Genomic DNA, 24051 nt, shown 5'->3' on the forward strand with positions numbered 1-24051 from the left:
TTTCTATTTAGTTACTAGAAGTCAAATTTGTAGATAAAAAAAAAAAAGTTTAAACAAGGCTTAGTTTATTTGATGTTAGAAACACCTCATTGTGCTCTGTAACAACTGAACAAAATTAGCTAATTTGCAGATTTGAAACAGGTCCACCCACATACATGACAGATTTTGGACACAATCACATGAGAACAGATGACATTGTCAGACATTGGGTAATAAAAGCGATTTATTTTTATTTTATTGACAGCATTAAGACAATTATTAACCTTCCTCACTATGTATATTGATGAATATTGTCACAATTACTGATAATTTATATTAGACAATCAAACAATGTAGATAACAAAAATCACACATTAGGCTGCTGCCAAGAGTGAAGTAATACAGACAATGGCTAGGGGACATGAAGAGCTGCATTGAGAGGAAATCACAGAGCTTTATAAAAGCACCAATATTAGAACACAACAGCATTTAAACACAAAGCAAACATTATCACCACAATATACACACAATCCCATATGCATATTGCTGTGCAGGGCACTGTAATAACTGTCACAAGAGCACTTTATTGAAAGGCACTTCTAGATGTTTTGTGCAAGACACTCACAGGAAATCACTTTCAGGTTTCTAAACTGGACTACTGGAAGTATTTGATGCCCTGAACAGCTCAGGGGGCCCCACGCCCAAACGCTCACCCCAAATAAACTGACACTTTGGGCACGATTCTATTCAACGGGAAGTGAATAGCGCGGGGAATCAGCTCACTGAGCTATTCAATTCATTTGCGCTGCTAAGCCCGACTGAGGAGTCTTCTCACATCCCTCCTGGGATGTGAGCAGAAATCCGTCAAAAGTCCAGGCGCAATGCTGTTTTCTGCCCTTAGCGCTGGGAAAACAGCATCGCGCCGGGCAGTTTAGTCGGAGAATGCCATGTTCTCGCGCCTAAACACCCTGTTTAAGGTGCGAGAACGAGCCTTTCCCGACCTAACTTCGTGTAGCATTAAATAGCTCCGGGAGCTCATTCCCAGTGCTATTCACTTCGCGTTAATTGAATCGTACCCTGTATAGATAGGACTTACTTTGGATTATGCCTGTTACCTGGTGCAGTCAAATACTAGGTCCCTGTTTAAAAACATATATAGGGAGGTGGGGGAGGGGTGCCAATCTAGACTGAAATAATCTCAGACTTTATATTATGTGTATTTATACACACTTTTGAAGTATGGGGAGGGGCTCTAGACTGCACATCCTAAAGTGCGTGCAGGCTAGAGCCTCTCCCCTTATCCTATGTGCAGACAGATGCAAATGGAAGTTGTATCAGTTTAGTGTGACTATACTTGTACAGTACAGAGAGGTTAATTAAACAGTTTCTTTGTTAGCTGCATGGTAGTAGATACTGCTGGTTATGCCATGACTTTACTAGTAATGGCAACTTCAGAGCACATCTGTACACTAAAGAATGGCTATTGTTGGAGTACAACCTTATGTTCAACAAGCCCTACATAAGATTGTGGCTATATTGCATTCATTTGTAGTTCTAAAATAGACAACTAAGAACAGTCTGAAAGTCAGATAGTGGAAGGAACAAGGAGCCCAGAAGAGTAATGTTCCTCACTATCTACCCAATCTATGTCATCCCTGTGTCTGCCCATCCCCATTAGAATGTAAGCTCTCACAAGCAGGGCCCTCTTCCCTCATGTGCTTCTCTTTCCTTTACTTATACTATAATTTATTACTAACGGTTGCTGTCGCCCTGCTGCTTATTTAAGTGTTATGCAGTAAAGTCTATAAACCATGTCCTTGTCCTGCATTGTTTGTACGGTCAATAAGCACTTGTGTGCTCATTTGTTTATGTACTTGTTAAGGTGCTGCAGAACCCTTGTGGTTCCATATAAATAAAGGATGATAATAATAATGTTAGGCTACTGTCAAACCGGTGCCAAAACACTGTCAATTTATAAATGCAAAGTGTTCTAAACTAGATCAGATAAAATGACACCTAGAATGCGATTGGTTCTTTCGGAATTACCACTTTTTCTACACAGCTACAAAAATGTGTCCTTTTCAGAATATTTCCTTTGCTTTAAGAACATTAAACTTTGCTATACAGGCACAAACAAAATTGAATAACTGTTCCACCTTTTGCATGTTTCAGTGGCACAATCTGTCTTAAAGTGTTCACACCCTTACCCCAATCCACATATTAAAAAAAAAAAAAAAAAGACTCAATTGTTATAGTCCTCTATTCATAGACTAAAATTTAGGAATTAACAAATACAGTATGAAATGGCGTTTTGCAGAATGGCATATCAAATGCAGAAATTAAAAATTGTACAGCCAAAACTTTGCCCCTATGCAAAATGTCCTTTGTTTCCCATGTCATGTTACTGAGTGTCTGTCATTTCCATGGTGGTTTTGCTGTTCCTGAGCCTTTCCTCGCAGACACTCTTCCAGAATAATTTGAAGATCGCGCTGTGTCCCTTCTGTGCGAGCTCCAGTGAGCTTTTGCACTGGCAAGCGGATCAGCCGAGGACGGGCATCCACCAGATCCAGAGTCACTTTCTGGAGGCTTCCAAAAGTTCCCTTTTTTTTCATGCACCCTCAGAGCACTTGTCCTGTTATCAGGAGGATGTACAGCTCGGAGCGGAAGTTGCTTGGCGTTTGGCTTGGTGCTCTGTGGGCGTACTATTGGGGGTGGGCTCCACAGAAGGGGACGGATTTTGATAGTATCCTCTTTCTTTACCCATGGTGCTTCCCAACCACAGTCCTCCACCTTCGGCCCAAACAGAGACTCGTCACAATAGGAAGGAGAGTGGTTCTTCACCCTGATCAAAGTGGGTCACAGCATTAGAGACAGACACCCCAAATATACACAGGAAATTTGAATTGCAAAAAGGGACCTAAATACTTTTCCGTGTTTGAGGTACACAGCAAAAATACTTATTATGAATAATTAAACTAAGTTAGGATTTTTTCGAAAAACAGTATTACCAATGTCTATTCTTGTCATATTACTAGCCTTTTGATGAAATCAGATGGAATGTTCTCAAATAACGTAATAGAGTACATTAATGTTTTCTACTGACTGGACTCTAATCTTTCTACAGTGAACAAACTTCTTATTTCCAATACAGTTCATATTTTCTACAGCAGAATTTTGCTTCCCAATGTTTAGAAGTGCAAATTATCATGTAGGGATTAGATGTTTCTCCAGCTATCATGTGTAAATGTTGACTTTAGAGTCTACTGATTGGTGCTACCATTAAATGTGCAATCCCACGCAGACTTTTCCTGTATTTAACATGAAGCTGAAGTGAAGAGTCATTTTTATATGGATGCCACTGCAAAAGAGAAGTGTCTATCTCACAGGAACAATCTGTTTTTGCCAGGACAATGTAACCTGATCTCATAGGGGCCAATTCAATTAGGTGCGACAGTCACATCTGCGAGTAAGTGCGGGGAGTGAGATCAGGCTGCAAGTTGCTGGGTCATTGGCTGCAATTCCACATCATTAATACGGCAATTCGCCTCCTTTGTAAATTGACCCCTTGGTCTGAGAAAGTCAGTCACCAAGTTCATCAGTGCTAACATGATGGTGGAGGAAGAAATGGTGGTGGGAGCAGTGTTTATCAAGTTCCCCATCAACGACACTTCTTCAAACAGAAGATGTTTTGAAGGATAGGTGAAAGAAGGCACAGTGATAAAAAGTACTGAAAGTATGGCTGGCACTTTAGTGTGCAGATAAAGGTGGTCCCCTAGACAGAAATCATTTTATATACCCACAACATAGGAAGGTACAAAGGATTTTATTTTTTGTTGCTGTTCAAAATATATTAAAATAAAGAATGTTAAGGTTTAGGGCCATATTCAATATGACTTTTCGCCATCATTGACGTTTTTTACTGGGATAAAGTATCAGGCGCGTGCCCGCTTATCCCAGTATTCAATTAGGATCCGGCGAAAACGAGACCCGATGGAAAGGTATCGAAAAGTCCATTCAATTCGGGAAATCTTCCTGACACACCCCTAAAGATGTCCTGACATGGGGGATCACTATGGGTACCCCCGATTTGGGCTGCTGAAGGTAGTCGGGGTTTTTAATAGCCGCGGCAGGTGCATAAATGCGGCTTTAGAAGAAGGGGTGAAGAATAGCACTTAGGGTTTTTTTTGGGAAAAAATAACTTGTCCCATCAAATTTGGGGTACATGAAAATGGGTGCAAGTACAGGTTGAGTCTCCCATATCCAAATATTCCGAAATACGGAATATTCCGAAATACGGAATATTCCGAAATACGGAATAATTTTGGCATGACTGAGATAATGAAACCTTTGATTTTTGATGGTTCAATGTACACAAACTTTGTCTAAGGCACAAATTATTAAATATATTGTATAAAATTACCTTCAGGCTGTGTGTATAAGGTGTATGTGAAACAAAAATGAATTTCATGTATGTACACAAACTTTGCTTGAGCCACAAAATTATTGAAAATATTGTATAAAATGACCTGCAGGCAGTGTGTATAAGGTGTATATAACACATAAATGCATTCTGTGTGTATATTGGGGTCCCATTTCCAAGATATTTCATTATGATATGCAAATATTCCAAAATACGGAATATTCCGTTATCCAAAATACCCCTGGTCCCAAGCATTTTGGATATGGGAGACTCAACCTGTATATATTTAAGTCGCTAAAGTCATTTTTTTAAATTCTTCAAAAATGCACCTGACGCTACCACCCGCATTCTAGAAAACACCTGGTGTACCCGCAGGAAATCCATGCAAGCACAGGGAGAATATTCAGGCAGTAATGCTAACCATTACACCATCTGTGCTGCTATGGTATTATCATTACACACTCACAATTTAGGTAAAAAACAGGGATATGTTTTTCTTTCTCAGTGTTTTAATACTTTCAATTTTGTATTTTAACATTTTTATTAAGATTTAACACACAATATCAAACTAGGTCGCATATACTCAACATTAAAAGCACTTTCTGGGCAAAGGCGCAAGAGTAAAGAAATATAAAAGTAGAAACTATAGGGCGCCAAAAGGACAGCCTTCTGCCTTTCCCATTATGCTCTTGAATTATGTATCGCAGAGACAACTCTTACCTATATTGGGTTTTCTTCCGTGGAGTCCCTGTTGGTGTGCGGTTAGTCCAGCTAGTGATACTTGTCTTTGCCTCTTGGTCCTCTTCTGGAGTCTGCAAGCAGGGTTCGTGGCCAGAAGTGCCTGTGGTCCACTGTAGAGCTGGATCTACTTTCCCCCCAGAGCTGCTAAAAAGGGTCTCATCGACAAAGGAGCTGGCAGCTTTAAATCTGTAGGCACTTCTGCTCTTTTTTTGAGGAAATAAGGTACGATGCCCCGTAATGGAGAGGTCCAGAGACATATCTATATCAATCACAACATCAGGCCAGCAGAATCTACAAATGATTCACATAAGGTTATCAGAACTAAATGTAAAACATCCATGTCATTATGAACACAATTTATTTTACCTTCAGATTCAAGAACATCGGCAATGTTTCCACCACATATGACATTTATTTATATTGTGTGAACTATGGCCCTCATTCAGAGCCGTTCGCTATTTGCGTTCATTCAAAAACAAGGGGTGGCTATGCAAATGATCTGTTCGCACATTGCAGTCTGTTCACACCTCTAAGTCTGAACGAGCGAGCAAAACATACGCTCGTTTATTTCTTAAAAACGCCCCCTGGCCGCTCGCACCATACGTCATGTCCGCTATTTATTCGATTAATCGAGTACATCGAACAGGATATGAACTGCTCGCTATTCTTGTGGTTGGTTTTTTCAACCGCTATTTTGCGAGCAGTTCTGAGTTAAAAAAAACAAAGTGACGTGGTCATTGACGCTGCTATATTAATTATGCACACCCATAAAACGCCCGTTTTGACCTTTAAGCACGCCTGCGAACGGATCTCCACTCCCCGTTTTCAAGCACCTTCCCCTGTTACCACCCACATACGCCTCATTCTGTCACTCAAAATAGCAGGCACTCGCTATATTGCGTACAAATGATTTTCGGCCACACTGACTGATTCGCGCATGCGTACTAAAAACCGTACGCATGCGCAGATGTGCGAACATCGCTCGGAACGAGCGTACTGCCGCTAGCGAGTGGCTCTGAATGAGGGCCTATAACTCTTAAACCTTTTAAGTTACGCTGCTCAATTAGGCTAGCAACCTGGGACACACTGTACGCTCAGGGTCCTGGACAGAGGAAACATTTTTATTGAAGCAATACCCCAAATCTCTCTTAAGGGGTCAATACCAAGAAAATTCTCATCACAAAACTAACATACATTGCGGCAATGCGCGCAACAGCGAGAAATGACGATTTGCGGGACTCATTTTGAGGGTGCGCAACTCTTCTACAGTAAGCGACCTGGCACAAGTGCATGAAAAAGTAGAGAAATCATCCTGGACCCCCAAAAAGTGGCAAATAAGTAGGACCATATAGGCTGATAATGGCCATAAGGAAAGTAATGGAGGTTTTTAAAAGGTGAGTTATAAATGAAGATTTTTGCATTTCCTGTTAATTGAGGAAAAATTATTTGCAACAAGTGTTATTTTTTTAGCAAATTAAAGTCTTCTCAGTATTTTGGTGTACAGAAAAAATGTCTGTAAAGTAATTTTTCAGTGCTTTTATACAGGTTTTAAAAAGTTGAAATTTTTTAAAAAAAAATTAGCTCACATCGGCAAGTTGCAAAACCCATTTCCCATCGAACCCCTCTACATACATGCCCCACATTATTTAACCCATTATTGAGCTATTTAACTAATTATTTAACTTTTTAAAGAGAAAATAAGAGTTATGGTAGACTTACCTAGAGAACTCCTTTTCTTCGAGGTCCATAGGGTCCACAGGGATACCACGAACACTACCATATTTCAGGTGTAACAGTGATATGCAAATTACACATCTAGGCAGCCTGGAGCCTGGTGTTGATGGGCCTTGTTGTGCACTGGGTGTGGTAGTGACTGAATACACCAGTGCAGAGGTAACGCTCATATAGAGCTGGGCCAGGCCCAATACCTTTCAGGGGCGTGGCCTAATCACTGGAAGTATTTGAAGCGGCACTGCGCGATGAACAGGAGGTGCCATGAGCCCCTCAGCCAGGGCTAAATCCAGCCTATCTGGCCCCACTGCAGCCCAACACACAGCAGCAGCTGTTGGGCTGGAGGAAGAGGATGCTGCTGCTGCTGACAGGTAAGAGGAGCGGGCACCAAGCCCGGGCAATTAGTACCTGCTCCCTCCCCTCTCTTGGCGGCCCTGGCAGAAGTTCCCAACTGTTACAGTCCAGGTTTTAAGGATATCCATGCTTGAATCCAGATGGTTAAATCAAATTGACTGAGGTGCTAATTAAGTCACCTGTGCTCAAGCATGGATATCCTTAAAAATCTGGACTGTAATGGCAGAGTTTGGGAACCTCTGCACCAGTTGATGATAGGGGTGATGTCCTGTACTAGAACGGTGGCGGTATAGTATACTTTCGGTCCAGCTATATGGCTCTAGTCTGTGAGTCTCCAAAGCCTGTCCGTCCTCATTGGGGATGGCCACCGGCCATCAATATTTAGGAACCATCAATGGTTAACTATCAATGGCTGATGGTTTTGCCATCGATGGCAGCGATCCAATGGTTCTCTGCTATCGATGGCAGACTGAGTCCTCATGAAACGCCAGGGAGTGCAGGAACACGTCAGAGGTCAAGCCTGTCTGACTGAGCTCCAGCAGGTCCTATTGTCCACTTGCTCAATCCTACCTGTCAGATGCTGGAGGGAGGCAGCGCAGGAGTGCACTCCTTCCAACAAATAGAAGCCCCTTCCATGATCCTAATAAAGAATCACTTTAAAGTTTAGACCAATGATAGCAAAAATCACCTGTATCAATATTTTAGGTTTGCACAAAGCACATATATGAAATGTTTGGGTACCATTTCTGCCAGGTCATATACGCACACCATGGGACAGATACAACTGGAGCCTATCACTTACAGGTATTGCGGTAAGTAAAACAACACTATATTAGCTTACAAGTATCTATAGTGTAAGGTAAAATAAGCAATGTGAAGCTTCATTGAACGTTTCCAACAAAAACAACCCCAATATATGACAACAGAGCCGTAACTAGACTTTTTGATGCCCTGTGCCAGAGAGAGCATTGGCGTCCCCCTTCCCCCAATTTTCCAAATAGGGACATAAGACGCGCACCCGAAAAATTGCCATGGCCTCATGGGGAAGGGCCAGGGAAGAGATAGGGGAGGCCAGGAAATGCTGGGGATGAAATAAGAGGAAGCTACAAGTGAGAATGATAATAAACAGAAAATTGACAGGCCCAAACAGCGCCCCCTGCCCTGCGGTGCTCGGTGCCATGGCACTGGTCGCACTACCCTAGCTACAGCCCTGTATGACAAATCACGTTAGGGTACCCTGTATGAGATGTCACCACTGCCTGTCTGGTCTTATTACTGTGCATGTTGTTCCCAATGGTATCCTAGCGCCATATAAATAACTAATAGCAGGAGCTGCAGGAGTGTCCGTACTCACCCCCGTATCGCCTCCAGCTGTAACCCGGGCTCCCATAGCAGCAGCAGCAATGCTACAAACAACCGCAACTTGGGAACATCCAATTGTTCAATAGACACCGCAACTCTCCCCCGCCTGCGCCAGGCCGGGCTCTGCTCCCTCCCGGTGCTCTGTCATTGCTGTGAGTTGCCGGCAACGGGCAGCGGGGGAGAGGAGGCGGCAGCAGAGAGAGCGTGAGAGGGACAACTGCTGCAGCATCTCCCCATCCCCGCCCTGGCCAGCACCTTGGTACAATCCAGGAAGTACGTGCTGACGCCACGTCCGGCTGTGCAGGGAACACGTGTGTGGGGTCTGAGACTCTGAGTAAGCCGGGAAGAGGGGGCTAAGACCGGGGCCGCTGTCACGGAAGATCTCCCAGTGTATTCCGCCGGACTGACAGCAACCATGGCCCAGAAGAAGCGCAAGGGATCTCGGACACGGAGACCGCGGAAAGACAGAGAGGGCGATGACAGCGACACCGGGGAGTTTGATGTCAGCGCCGGGGTCCCGGGGCAGGATGAAGTGGTGAGAGGCGATGAGCCGGGGTTGATGCGGTTCTCAGTCTGGTCTCCTGGCCGCCAGGGGAAGGGCCCATATTATGTGTCCCCCACAGGAGTGCTGCAGTCTCTCTCATCACATCGCTAACCCGGGGCTGCGATGCATTACAGCATCACTGGCTACTATATACCAGGACACATTTCTTACAAGAATGTCGGCAAAACTTAAAGGTCATCAAATGGCCTATCTTTCCTATTCTAAAAGAAATGTCACTGTTAAGACTCGAGGATGTTACCCCTGGTGTCCTTTATGTGCGTCTACCTTTCATCCATGTTTTAGACCATTAGACTGAGGCCAGCCATTAGTTGAACATATGAATAACACATAATACGTTTAATTTTCTGGTAACCTGCTGTTTTAGTAGTGCGCTGCAGACACTTTCTGGAGTTTTAAAAATAAAAGATGGTAAATGCAGTATATTCTGTCACCCAAAGTCATGGCCTTCCTATAAACCAGTGATTTTCAACTCGAGACACACTACACAAGATTTTAAAATTGCCAAGGCACACTGGACCTCATTCAGACCCGGTCGCAAGCGCTGCGTGCTCGCAACCGGGTCGATGTTGTGGTCCTGCGCATGCGCAGTGGCCGCACTGCGTGTGCAAGCCCTGGAGCGAGAGAGAAACTCTCTCGCTCCGGAGCTCTCTACAAAAGGGCCAGCTGTCGATGTTGATCAACAGCTCGGCCTGTTTTGCAGGCGGGGGGGGTGGCTACACAAACGGAGACGTTCCTGACGGCCGCAGTGACATCAGCAGTGATGTCAGTGGGAGCTTCATGCTCGATCAGAGCAGGAAGCTCCCTGGGGCTTGCGGTTGCCGAGACCCAACCTCGGTCTCGTCGCAAGCCCCAATGGTCGCGATGGTCTTGACCATCACCCTGGTCGGTCGCTAAGCTGTGGGTGGTAACCCACAGCTTAGCTAGCGACCAGGAGGCCACACTAAAAAAAATAAGCTGCCACCCTCATGCAGAGAGAGCGATCGCTTCTTGCGACCACCTATGAATGAGGGCCGCTATGCGGTGTGCGTGACCAATGAAAAAACATAAACATTAGCTCCCGTATAAAAATATACAAACTTATTGGCCTCCACAGGAATAAAACACACTACAGATCTGCCCAGCTACATTGTTGTCCATAGCACAGCAAATCGCGATATGCGTGCTGCTAGACTGACTCCCGCGATCAGAGACGTGCATTCGCGTCTCCATAAGATATAACGGGAGACGCACTCCCGCGATCAGGGACGCGCTTTTGTGTCCCCATAGGCTTGAATGGAGACGCACTCCCGTGATCAGGGACGCGCCGTAGCGTGGCGCATAGCGCGATTCACGGGTTTGTGCCGTGATCAGCCACAATGAACGTGGGTGCATCTGTACGTTGGCCTCCACAGAAATAAAACACACTAGAAGTGCACTGAGCTGACCGCCGCGGCACACTTGACAACCACTCACATCACACTAGTTGAAAATACGCTGCTATAAATCCTGTCCTGAAAAAACTGCAGACCTTCCATGTTATTGCATATAGAATGTTGTGGACTTTTTCCAGTAATTTTAAAATATATTTTTATTTATTGCATTGAGGTTTGGACATCTCATAGCCTTCCTGTAAGCCTTGATCTGTAAATTAATATTGTGTTTCTTCTCCCTGGAGCATCTGCCATCATTTCCAACCGCTGATGGAGGCTCAGACACAGAACTGGACACCAGACAGTTGGTCCGAGCACAGAACAAGAAGAAAAAGAAGTCTGGGGGATTCCAGTCAATGGGTATGTGATGTGTATAGAGGATGAAACACCTATGCCCTCATGAACACAAAACTAAAAGGTAGTCCAGCCCTCAATTATACCGTCATTAAAGGTCTACAGTGCTACAGTATATGCTCATGTACAGGATACTTGTTGAGGTATCACAATCTTTGGTTTGTCATGTCAATAGGAGTTACTGCCCTATTCAAACATAAATTGTTTAAAATAGATCAGTTTGTGACTCTTTGGCACACATGCATCATTTGTTGTTCTAAACTTTCCAGGTCTTAGTTATCCTGTCTATAAAGGAGTGATGAAGAAAGGTTACAAAGTACCAACTCCCATTCAGAGAAAGGTGAGGCTGTCACAATCCTTCCACAATTGGAATCTTTGTCTATTGTGCCAGTGGATCTTACATGTAACATCCCATCTTCATTAGGTAATCCCTGTCATTCTGGATGGCAAAGATGTGGTAGCTATGGCTAGAACTGGCAGCGGTAAGACTGCTTGTTTCCTCATCCCCATGTTTGAAAAGCTGAAGGCTCACAGTGCACAAACTGGAGTACGTGGGCTCATTTTGTCACCTACCAGAGAACTTTCACTGCAGACACTCAAATTCACTAAAGAGGTACCGAACCCAGTCACAACTCTGTTGGTCTTTTGTTGGCTTTCTTGTCTCTCCTGAAGTTGATGTTGTATTGTGACATTGTTCCATTGTGTATGTATAATGATGACTGTCTTCTCCTAGCTTGGAAAATTTACTGGTTTGAAGACCGCTCTTATCTTGGGTGGAGACAGGTAAATAGCTGACCTTCATTGTATTTATAGATCATTTGTAGGATGCAATCTTTTAAGTGTTGTTCTCCTTTTAATTTAAAAACACAAATATTGCCATATCTTTTATCTTCTACTTTTATAAGGATATTGAACATAGATTAACAGTAATGATGAAGTATAAAATTATAAATACTCCTTACAGCAATAAAGACCTATATGTTTTTTTGGTGTCCATACGACCAGTGTTGCAATGACTAATAAATCTGCGCCTTATGTACTATTTTATATTTCAACAAAAGGTTCACTGTTAGATAGTGGCCTTTATTATTGCAGGAGTTTCTCTCCAAACTAATTTTTATTTTATTCACTGTAGGATGGAAGATCAGTTTGCTGCTCTGCATGAAAATCCTGATATGTGAGTATTTTTGTTCCTTCTCTTTAAACTTGTGGCTGCATAATTTTATCAACCTATTTGATTTTTATCTTTTCACATACTATTCGTACATTGTCCTGTGTCCCTGCAGAATCATTGCCACCCCTGGTCGTCTGATGCATGTAGCAGTTGAGATGAACCTTAAGCTGCGTAGTGTTGAATATGTCGTTTTTGACGAAGCCGACAGGTCTGTAATTTTTGGTGCATGTATTCCACCACCAATGACCCACACTGATGGTGAGCTTTAAAATCTGCTCACTGCCTCCTCCATCCTCACTGCATAGGTTGTTTGAGATGGGCTTCGCTGAGCAGCTGCAAGAAATTCTCGCTCGTCTTCCAGAAACTCGTCAGACCTTACTTTTTTCCGCCACCCTTCCCAAGATGCTGTTGGAGTTTGCACGGGCAGGTGAGGTGCCGAGGAGAACAAGCTGTAGCTGAAATTGCGTTATTGCACTATGAACACTATTAGGCCACTTACATATCATTGTGTCTTACTTTTTGTGTTTTTATTTCTTTGTCAATGCAGGTCTCACTGAGCCTGTGCTCGTCCGTTTAGATGTTGACTCAAAGCTAAGTGACCAGTTGAAGGTAAGTCTTGTAATGATCAGTGGAGTAAGGAGGGAATGCCCTATATCTATGCCAGACAGGGCACTGCTAACTATACTGTCTCCCATATTAGCTATCGTTTTTCCACGTGCGGGCAGAGGATAAACCTGCTGTCCTCCTCCATCTCCTGCGCTGCATTGTGAAGCCTCAGGAACAAACTGTCATCTTTGTGGCCACCAAACACCATGCAGAATATCTAAAAGAGGTGAGAATGGGCTCAAGGTTATGAAATGCGAAGTATCGCTGTTGGCTTTCAAAATAAGTGTCTCCTTTATTAAAATGTTGTTGCTTTAAATGGTTCTACTGACACAGCTGCCTGATCAGATAGATGAGATGGAACTATTTTCTAACTTCTTTCATTTTAAGCAGTGTATTCTCCTGAAGCTGTTCTCTGTCTTATCTAAAGTTGTTTTTATTCTTTCCATCAAGTTGCTAGACATGCAGGGTATCCCCTGTTCTCATATATACAGTGCTCTGGATCAAACCGCTAGGAAAATAAACCTGGGCCTGTTTCTGCATGGAAAAGTACGTGCACTTCTGGTCACTGATGTTGCTGCTCGTGGTATTGATATACCTATGTTGGACAATGTCATCAACTATAGCTTCCCTCCCAAATCCAAGCTTTTCCTGCATCGCGTAGGTAAGACTCCAAGGTTTCTGGTGCAGAATTTTCTCAGTTTTACCTTGTTTTGTTTTTGAGAGATATATATATATATATATATTAGGGATGTGCAGGCTCGGATAGGTTCGAGTTTGCACGTGGAGTTCGGATTTTTCCCTCCAAAAAAACGGAACTCAGAACGAGGCAAAACGTCATCTTACATGGACGAACATCATCATTCCTGGTCTTTTGTCCAGGAATGATGATGTTCGTCCATGTAAGATGACGTTTTGCCTCGTTCTGAGTTCCGTTTTTTTGGAGGGAAAAATCCGAACTCCACGTGCAAACTCGAACCTATCCGAGCCTGCACATCCCTAATATATATATATATATATATATATATATATATATATATATATTTATTATTTTTTTTTACTGCATTTTGACCTTTTCACAATTTCCACAATTCAGGTCGTGTGGCAAGAGCTGGTCGGAGTGGTACAGCTTATTCTCTTGTAGCTCCAGATGAAACACCCTACGTGTACGATCTGCACTTGTTCCTTGGGAGGCCCCTGAAACTGGCCGGAGATCCACAGACAAGTACAGGTAGAGAGATGATTCTAGTTGTGGTAGTTGGAGGAAGGATACAGGAGGCAGAGCTCATTATCTGCTTTGTCACCTTTGTACAGATCCAGAAACAGATGGAGTTCTGGGACGAGTACCTCAGAGTTTGATTGATGACGAAGATGCTTTACTGATCACAGACCGGGAGAGATCCCTGGAGCTGCAAAACCTGCACCGAGTGGCTGAGAATGCTTACAAACAATACTGCAAATCAAGACCAGCACCGGCTCCTGAGTCCATAAAACGAGTTAGAGATACCAATTTTAGCCTTCTAGGAGTACATCCTCACTTCTGTGAGTATTACTAGCTCTCTCTTTGAGCTAATGCTTTACTCATTCTTAAAATGCTATATTTCAATCTCCAGCACAAGAGCTTGTGGTCCTGGGATTTGCCTCGTCTTTGCATATTTGATAAACATTTTAATGTTCAGATATAGCTACAGTGCTTATTGTGAGACAAGAGGCACTATTGTCACTACTGCAGGCTTCAGATCTGACCCTGGGATCCTCTCCCTTAGTCTTTTACCTCCCTCTCTCTCATGTGGTTAATCTCTAGTTTGTTCCAGATATTTCCTTTGGTTGTCACTGGAAGCTGACTGTGAGAGATCCATTTAAGAGTCATTTGATCTCTTTCTTTAGCTGCTTCTTATGCAGTTGTTTTTGGCCGCTGATACCTCCTAGAATAAGGTCATACTTTTAGGAGTAACTTCATCAGAAACCAATTAATTAGTACAGTTTTAGTTTGTGGAAGGAAAACTGAGTACCTGGAGAAACCCATGCAAACACTGGGAGAATACATAAATTCCACACTGATGGTTCCAGGGTTGGAGCTCAATTTATGGCATTAAGTGCTGTGAGGCAATGCTAACCACTGTGCCTTGTGTGAATATACAGTGTTTTGCTTGGAGCTGGCTATTGGCAATATCACCATATAGATGTTTGTGCATACTATTTATTGTAGATTTTGGGAAGCATGCCTCATCGTTCTCCTATCTTCCTGAGCTTAATTATCCTTGAGGTGACCCTAGTGTTACAGAAGAGTTTGTCTATGCCTATCTGACTGTTCCTCATTGTTTGTTTTATTCTTTTGACGCATTGGCTCTCTAATGAGAGCCAATGCTATTGGTAGATTTGTGATTCGCTGCTGATAGGGAGGTTATGTGTTGGGACCAAGATCTAACTCCTAAATGTATTTTCTTCTCCCTAAGAAATTCCCTGCCTCCTATGGCTTGTGCGTAACCCCCATTAAGTTAGCCTGTGTTCTAGATTTGGCTTGATAACCAAAAAACATAGCATTTTCCCTGATATACTTGTTCCTTCTCAGGGTTTCGTCTTGGTGGAGAAGAAATGCAGAGGCTGAAGTTTGTGGACAGCATTAAATCTTACAAATCTAAAGCTGTAAGTAATGTTACACCTGCATGGTGTATGAGGTCTCTTCTGTGAAACCTGCAGATGTAACACTGATGAACCTGCTGCCCTCACATAGCCAACGTAGTTCAATTTCTCCATGCATATTGTTAATGTTTAACACCAAGCCATTGATGATTTTTTTTTACATGCAATTCCGTGGCTAACAGTGTGGTTTGATCCTTTGTAAATATGAGGTTGCTGTGTGAACTGCTTTACACTGAATAACAGATGTGGTCTGAACAGCTATCTGCTAATCCGCGCTGTTTTTGTTTACTGCACAGATGGGCTGTCTCCAACTCCTCAATCATGTCCAGTGCTAGACAGCCCAGGCAGGTTTCCCTTATAACAAGTAGACCACAAGTGTGTTGTCGTCCTGCTATAGTGAGAAACTAGCCCCAGGCTGAATAGCACAGGGCTTTTTGCCATGTACGAGAAGGGGGGGTTTGGGTCACAAATACAAGCATTTCCGCTCCTCTCTCCGAGGCCCTGTCTCACACCCCTGGGTTATGAAGGGTTGATGGCAATCTGAATACCCTGCAGTGGCAACTGTACCATCCCAGTTGTCCCAGTATAATGGAGATAGGGTTCTTTAAAGCTGAAGATGAACAAAATCAGCATAAGAAGGCAATGTGACACTTTAGCATCCAAAAACTTTGTCATCCCATTTAATGTCCTTTTGTTTCTATAGGTGAGATTAACTATTGTTTTCCTTACCCAGACCATATTTGAAATTAATGCCACTAACAAGACCCCTGCAAGTGAAGTCATGCGAGCCAAACGGAATCGTGATTGTAACCTAATAACAAAGTTCCAGAGATTGCAGGACGACAAAGCCAGTAGCGTGGTTCAATCTAGTGCAAAATCCGATCTCCTGTCCTGCCAAGACGAAGCGGAAGATAACATGGAGGTAACCCACATACCTTGAATACCTGCTATATGCCCATATTTACCAGAAGTGCTGATTCCGAGGTTCCATTTATCCTGTTATCAGGGAGTCTTCTCACAAGTACTTGGAAAGAGGAAGAGAACAGACAGAGACCAGGCTGAATTCAGGAAGAAGAAGAAAGGAGGAGCTACTCAGGATCCAGATTTTTATATCCCATACAGACCTAAGGACTTTGACAGTGAAAGGGGGTAAGACAGCATGAGGGAAGGCATGCTATGAACATTAGACATTCTAATAAATTAGATGAGGGAATACTATTCAGTGCTAAAAAGTAAAGGAAGGATACATTCAGAGTAGCGGATAAATTTGGGCTTCTTGACATCGGTATATATATATATATATATATATATATTTATATTATTATAAAATTCGGTATCTCTTCATTTTTCCAAAAAAGAATACAGACATACAAAACAGCCGGATAGGTCATGAAATAATACAGTAACAAACCATCCATTTTCAATATAGGAAAGGTCTTCAGATAGTTTCAGCAGTTATAATATGCAGGGTGACCGATCTACTGACTGCTAAGGCCTATCCTAAACTATGTCATCTTCAGTCAGTTTGATACATAATATAACCAATAATAATATCTTTAATTCACAGGCTGAGCATTGCAGGTAGCAGTTTTGAGCAGGCAGCAGCAGGGGCAGTGCTGGACCTGCTGGGAGACCAGACTGAGGATCTCTCCAAGACGAAGCACGTCATGAAATGGTGAGTTTATGGTGGAGGGACATGGACAATTGGAACTCAACAATATTTTCTTTACATATATTCCTCTGTGTTTATAGGGATATTATAATCTCTTAATTTTTAGGGATCGTAAGAAAAAGAAGTTTGTTGGAGCAGGAGGAAATCAGGATAAGAAGAAAATAAGGACAGAGAGCGGTCGGCTCATTAGCAGCTCCTATAAGAAAAATATGTATCCTTTTGTCTTGAGCATTTTCACCTGAGGAACATCTACTTATCAAAAGCCTAGGAGAGATGGTTTGATATTTCACTCTAGAAATGCTATTTGTTAAAATATGAGGGACCAAATGTAATAGGGTGAGAGTTTAGAAAATGTGAGAGTTTAGCAGTAAACTCTCACATTGGTCAAGTTTTTTTATCCAGATATTTTTTCCATTTTGAAGATGTTTTTTTTTTTTTTTTTTTGTCTGAAAAACAGTCTGTTGCTTTGTTCTTGGACTCTATTACATTGGCTGAGTTTAAAAAGTGTGAGAGAACTTTTACATTTTCTAAACTCTCACCCTATTACATTTGGCCAAAGGTATTGATAATAGTAATATGCAGTAATTATACCTAAATAGATGACCACTATAAACAAGTGGACACATGAGATTTGTGTGACACACTGAGTATTCTCCCCTGGGCCCAGGTGACTTCCATGCAATTCTCCATATCGGAGTTCCCGCGGGGGTGGTCATGGGCGCAACCATATTGTCTGTATGACCTGATAGGATCCTTATCCAATGGTAGCCTTGGACAGCTACCTTTAGGGTATAAAGCAGGACTCCAGGAAGCAAGAAGTTGCCTGCACAACTCTTCACTACACCTAGGAGCTGCTTGTTGCTAAGCACCATTCCAGGCTCCACGCTGTGTCTACCAGTGATTATTCCCAGTGATACTCTCTAGTGTTTACTCCTGTGTTATTCCCAAAGAAGATTCTCTAATGTTACTCCGACGATGTCCTGCGTCTGGTTCATCAGTGGATACTTTAATACAACTTCCTGGTGCTGATTCCTAGTGTTCTACTCCGACGCTATCCTGCGTCTATTTCATCGGTGTATACTTCATTACATTATCCGTGTACTGAGTCCTAGTATATTAAACTCCAGTGCTGGATACTTCAGACTTTACTTCAGTCATAACTGCACACTGATCTTCAGTGATAACCTTCAACGTCCTAACTTCAGTGTCTTTCATAGTTATTGTCCTCAGTCTTTTAGCTAGTTCCCGGGACCTGACCAAGGGTCGGTGACCTGCTTACTGGGTGCAGCAAAGCCCATATCCCAATTGGAGGGTCACTGGCGAAGACCTCCCAGTAAGTTAGACTCTGCGCCTTTGGTCAGGTCTCGCCAACATCCGGATCTAGCTGATGAGGAAGACTTGCATACAACCTCCAGTGACATTCCTCAATGATACTCAGAGAATAGTATACAATGTGACACTCTTCAGTTGTATTCACTTCAGATACTCCTCCGTGTTTCCTGTGTCCTACTGCAGTCACTACCAACACCCTCTAGTGTTTTCCTGCTGCCTCCCCACCTAGTACCCTCGACTCCCAGCCCCCTGGACTGGAGGCCTCTGACCTGAAGATCCCCAGAGCCAGGTCATGATAGTCCCTCCGTATTTTATTTAATTTTATTTGGCATTATTAATTTGAAACACCTAAACAAATTTCTTCCTTCATGGAGTCCCTTCGGTTCTTCATTCTAGCATTGGATCCGGGAGACTTTATGGCATCGTTGGATATACAGGATGCTTATTTGCATATGTCTATATAAGCCTTTTACCAGCATTTTCTCAGGTTTACGATCCAAACCAACCACTACCAATTTCAACGTTACCCGTTGGTCTGTCCTCAGCCCCTCGTTTGTTCACAAAGGTCATGGCAGCACATCTGCGACGCAGGGGCGTCAGAATTGTACCGTATTTGGGCGACTTGCTTCTCTTGGCACAATCTCCAGCAGATCTCAGAGATCACATCCATCTGACTGTAGAGCTTCAGTCACACGGATGGATAATCAATTAGAAGAAATCCATCCCAGGAAATGCTCCACCATGGAGCATTGTTGGAGTCTTTACCCCTCTGGATAAGCTCTTGTCATTACAAGCCAGAATTCGCACCTTTCTCAGTCAGCGTCGAGTGTCCATTCACTCGTGCATGCAAATTCTGAGGACATGGTGGAGTATGGTCAGTTTCTCTGCCGGCCTCTCCAGAGAATCATTTTTGAAGCACTGGATCAAGTCACGCCCAAACCTCAAGGCACAGACTCTAATTCTTCCCCAGGAGGTACGTCCCTCCCTCTATGGTGGCTCCAGCATTCTCATCTGGACAAAGGACCCCCCTCCCCCCTCTCCAAGCCCTCAGGGGTGGGGGAGCTGTAATTTGTCAGCCAACCTTTCAGAGCCATTGGACGCATCCTAAAGAGCCAGCTTTCCATCAACATCCTGGAACTTTGTGCCGTGTACAGTGCTCTGTGTCAGGCACAGCACTTCCTTCGGGGACACCCAGTGAATATACAGTCGGACAATGCTACCGCGGTGGTTTACATAAATCACCAGGGCGGCACTCTGTCTTCATGCAAGAGGTTGTCAGAGTTCTTCGCAGGGCGGAGCGGCATCTTCCAGCACTGTCCGCAGTCTTCATCCCGGGCATTCAGAATTGGGAAGCAGACTTCCTAGGTTGTCTAGACGTCCATGCAGGCAAGTGGGCCTTACATCCAGATGTCTTCCAGCTATTAGTCCGTTGCTGGGGCCTTCCGGACATCGACATGATGGCGTATCGCTACTATCATCAGCTTACGAGTTATTGTTCCCGCACCAGGGATCCGGAAGCTCTCCTGGTAGATGCACTAGCGGTTCCTTGGACCTCCCCTCTGATTTATATCTTCCCTCTCATTGATTCCTCTGGTCCTTCGCAAGTTCAAACTGGAAGGAGGCACTCTAATCCTGGTGGCTCTGGATTGGCCCTGGTAGGTGTGGTATGCAGATCTGCTGGGCCTCTCCATAGATGCCCTTCTGCGTCTTCCACTATGGCTGGACCTTCTGTCTCAGGGCCCCTGCCTCCATCCGGATCTTGCCCATCTCTCTTTGACGGTGTGGCTCTTGTGACGTCCGAACAGAACAACTCTCCAGGAGGGTTTTTCGGCCCATGCTGCAGACTAGGAAGCCTTCATCGGCACGTATTTATCACAGGGTTTGACGTACCTATTTTTGGGGGCGTTCAACTAGGGTTTTAAACCCCAGGTCTTTCCACCTTTCCTGTATCCTTTCTTTTCTGCAGTCAGGTCTGGATTGGGCCTTCGGCTCTCATCTTTGAAGGTCCAGGTTTCGGCTTGTCTGTCCTTTTCAAAGCCAGATAGCTCTGCTGCCGGAAGTGCAAACTTTTTCTGGGGGTTCTCCGTGTTCAGCCACCATTTGTTTCTCCTACGGCTCTCTGGGATTTTTCGAGCTCTCCAGTTGGCTCCATTTGAACCGTTTACAGATAGTGGAATTGCGTTTGCTTATGTGGAACACTGTTTCTATTAGCCATTGCGTCAGCCCGGAGGGTATCTGATTTGAGCACCCTCCTGTGTCGCTCCCCATTTCTTGTGTTCCCTTTGGACAGGGCTGTATTGAGGACTCGCCAGGGATACCTTCCCAAGATGGTATCCCGCTTCCATATTAATCAAGACATAGTTCCTGCATTTCAGACTATGGATCCATCTCAGCTGGTGGCGTCGTTGGATGTGGTGAGGGCTCTCTGGCTTTATGTCGCAAGTCGGACTCTGTTGTCTTATATGATTTTCATATGAGTGGCTGCCTGGCTACTAAGCAGATCTTGGTCTGCTGGCTTCACGTTACCATTTGCCATGCTTCAATCCTTTGTGAACCTTCCTACCCCCTGCCATGGTGACTGCCTATTCCACCCTGTCAGTGGGGACTTCTTGGGCAGCACGCTGTGCTGCTTCTGCTGAACAGCTCTGTAAAGCTTCCACATGGTCATCTGCTCATACCTTCGTCAGGTTTTATGCATTTGATACTTTTGCGTCCTCTGACGCCACCTTCGGGCGTTCTATGCCCTGCAGCTCAGGAGTGTCCCCACCCATAGGGGATAGCTTTAGGATGTCCTAGAGTCATCCCTATGCCTCCTAGTGGAGGAAGAAGAAAAGGAGACTTAAGTCTTACCTGTTATGTCTTTTTCTTCGACTCCATAGGGGGCACAGGGTGCCCGTCCTTACGCACCTGTCTGCTGAGGGGTGTTTTCTTGGTGACCGGTCCGGCTGTACTTTCCATGGCATGTATGGCCTTACTTCTCCTCCTGCAAACTAAACTGGTGAGGAACCTGGGCTTGTAGGTAAATTTCTTGAACCATTTGGTGCCCAGCATCTCCTCTCCAGGCTATACCCAGAGTCATCCCTGTGCTCCTATGGAGTCAAAGAAAAAGACTTAACAGGTAAGACATAAGTCTCCTTTTCTCTGCCAGTGGTCTGTCATGCAGTGTTTCTGTGACACCTTGCAGAAGCTTTACTCCTAAGCATCAGTGGGCTAGGAACATACAAGAGTCTGTCTTTACTCCTTCACTCTATCTAGATATGAGGACTGGAAGAAAAAATATAAAATAGATGATCAGGACTCGGAACAAGAGGAAGAAAGTCAGCCAGGAAGGCCAAATAGAAAAGGGAGAGGTATGTAATGTGAATGGTATAACATGAATGTCTGTGGAGACATACCCTTTCACAGAATAGTGGTTTATAATTAATTTTTTCACATTATGAAAATGCCCCAAGTGTAGTGAATTTTCTTGTAATTTAAATAATGACATTGGTTCCTAGGTTTGTGCGGGACTGCTACCCTGATCCATGATGCTCTCTTGCCCAATTCTGTCTATAACTTGACACTTTTTGAAATGTGTTTTGAGGTCTGTCAGTCAGCAGTACTGTGATGCGTACTCTCCTCTTCCATGATGACTGAAGTCCAGTTATGCAGCATGTCACAGTGATCAGTAAATTAAAATGTAGGGCAATTTCTTTATTAATTGTTTGGCGGTACTGCTTGCATTATAATTCATGGCCATACATGTGAATGGGATCAGTACTCTTAATAGACTGGAACATTTTATTTATTTTGCTCTTCTTAGTGGGCACACTTCTGTGTTGCATGGTCATATCGGTGACCGTAAATGTGGTAATGATTGGAAACAACTATTGTAGTTCCAACTGTGACCTTGTGGGGGCAGTGACTGGAATACAGACTCTGGGCCTGATTCAGCTTTGGGAATAGAGAGATAGCACGTAACGGTGAACCTGGGCAAACCATGTTGCAATGCAAGGGGTGTAAATACATAAATTTTATTTTGCATGTAGGGTAAATTCTGGCTGCTTTTGCATGTAGCCCGTAAATACTGCACAGCTTTATTTTTACACTGCAGTTTAGATGTCTGTTTGGACACACTACTCCCAAGTCTAAATCTCTCTGCACATTTTACATCTGCCCCACCTGCAGTGCAGCATGGTTTCACCAAGATGATCAGTTACGTGCTGTTTCTCACTCTAATCCCAAATCTGAATCAGGCCCTGTGTTAGCTAGATAGTCCAGTATGCTCACCAGTGAACAGTGTGAGTGCCATGTATAAATTACCAAAGCAAGAAACAATGTCCAGGCAGAAAACTATCCAATATAATTAGTCCAGTTATTATTTCTGATAAAAGTGCAGGCCTTCCTCTGTCTGCAGTATACTATAGCAGCAAAGCTACAGATCAGGCTGCATCAATGTTGGGTGAATGATGCGTCGGGGTAAGGGTGCCAGCATGGTTAGTAACTTACACTGGCTGTTTTGAACCACAGTGTTGGGGAGAAGCGGTGCTTTAATGTTTGCCTTGTTGCCTTTAATCATCAGACACAGGAACAGACAAATCACAGGTGCACAACTCCAAATTACTGATTATATATATATAAATACATTATGCAATAAAATTTTACAATCAATAGAGGTTTTTAGCATAATCATGGCCAAGGTTATGGGCCTACCCACCATATCCAGGTAACCTCTTTAAGATAGGTCCCTAACATATTAGGGTTCAAATCCAGAGCGCAGGACACCCCTAAAATCGGCGCAGCCAAGCCACCCCAGGGCATTGCCATAATGAGAAAAGTGACATTTCACTTTTCTCATTATGGCGATGCCCTGGGGTGGCTCGGAGAATTGGATGTAAAGCAGGAAATGATCTGCCCAATGGGTTATTAACATGCCAAAGAAAAAAAAAAAATCTATAATGCTAATGATCCAATCTCCTCTGCTCCCTGACAGGCGGACGCAGCGGCTCTCGGGGAATACCTCGCCCTGAGACCACTGGACCCACTCGCAAGCCCCGCTCTGAGCTGCGCAGCAAGCAGCAGATCCTTAAACAGAGGAAAGCAAAGGAAAAACAGCTATTCTTACAGAAAGGTGGTTTGAAGAAATTAAAGAACAAAACAAGGCAGAGGGTACATGAGATGAAGAAATCTGCTTTCGGCAGGGGTAAGAGCAGTGGATTTAAGAAAGGAAAGATGAAGAAAAGATAGTGGCCGGTGGATAAGCTGCTGTAGTATTTGCCACAATTGCACCAGCTCACTCTGGATGGGATGCCTTGCTGTGTACAGGGGAACGCAGTGCTCTGTACTGTGATTATCCATTAACTGTTCATCATCTACAATTATATGTGCTACATATAGAAGCCGATATCAAAGCCAGGTATCTTGAACAGGAATTGAGTATTACCTCAACTTCACCCACACAAGTATTGCAAGAAGGCTATGACTTCCATATAACTCCCTTTTAGTTGCTTCATCACTGTGCCTCTAAAAGATGGAAGCTGCACCCTGAGACCTTGTACTATGCTATATAGATTCTTCTCCCTACTCTGTTTTGGGACACATGGTATTGAGACTGGATTACAAAGCAAAGATCACTATTTTGATGATATATATGAACTTTATTAAATATATTTGTTCAATTTACTAAGTTTAGCATACAATATTCATACAGCAATGCATTTCAGCACTTGGTGA

General features: G+C 43.7%; 2 protein-coding genes across 3 annotated transcripts; one reads left to right on the forward strand and one right to left on the reverse strand.

The window, feature by feature from the left end:
• Nucleotides 1-211: 211 nt before the first annotated feature.
• RITA1 (RBPJ interacting and tubulin associated 1) lies at nucleotides 212-8868 on the reverse strand. 2 transcript variants are annotated; one of them, XM_088443493.1, is made up of 3 exons: nucleotides 8580-8868; nucleotides 5120-5431; nucleotides 212-2821 (listed from the first exon to the last, which is right to left on the reverse strand). In XM_088443493.1, the coding sequence occupies exons 2-3, from the start codon at nucleotides 5395-5397 to the stop codon at nucleotides 2395-2397; spliced, it is 705 nt and encodes a 234-aa protein (XP_088299619.1). In that variant the 5' UTR covers nucleotides 5398-5431; nucleotides 8580-8868; the 3' UTR covers nucleotides 212-2394. The 2 variants fall into 2 exon arrangements, with proteins under 2 accessions (XP_088299619.1, XP_088299618.1); XM_088443492.1 differs by lacking the exon at nucleotides 8580-8868 and adding an exon at nucleotides 6860-7125.
• On the forward strand, nucleotides 8758-24000 carry DDX54 (DEAD-box helicase 54). Its single transcript, XM_088443491.1, has 20 exons — nucleotides 8758-9122; nucleotides 10807-10921; nucleotides 11185-11255; nucleotides 11340-11528; nucleotides 11649-11698; nucleotides 12051-12092; nucleotides 12202-12297; nucleotides 12395-12516; nucleotides 12637-12698; nucleotides 12790-12921; nucleotides 13146-13356; nucleotides 13789-13923; nucleotides 14007-14234; nucleotides 15265-15338; nucleotides 16069-16257; nucleotides 16342-16484; nucleotides 16903-17010; nucleotides 17114-17218; nucleotides 21595-21689; nucleotides 23312-24000. Exons 1-20 carry the CDS (start codon nucleotides 9003-9005, stop codon nucleotides 23563-23565), a joined length of 2541 nt encoding a protein of 846 aa, XP_088299617.1. The 5' UTR covers nucleotides 8758-9002; the 3' UTR covers nucleotides 23566-24000.
• Nucleotides 24001-24051: the final 51 nt, after the last annotated feature.

This window comes from Taudactylus pleione, unplaced genomic scaffold (genome assembly GCF_031769625.1).
Source record: "Taudactylus pleione unplaced genomic scaffold, aTauple2 ptg000330l, whole genome shotgun sequence".
In the NCBI taxonomy this organism is placed as follows: domain Eukaryota; kingdom Metazoa; phylum Chordata; class Amphibia; order Anura; family Myobatrachidae; genus Taudactylus; species Taudactylus pleione.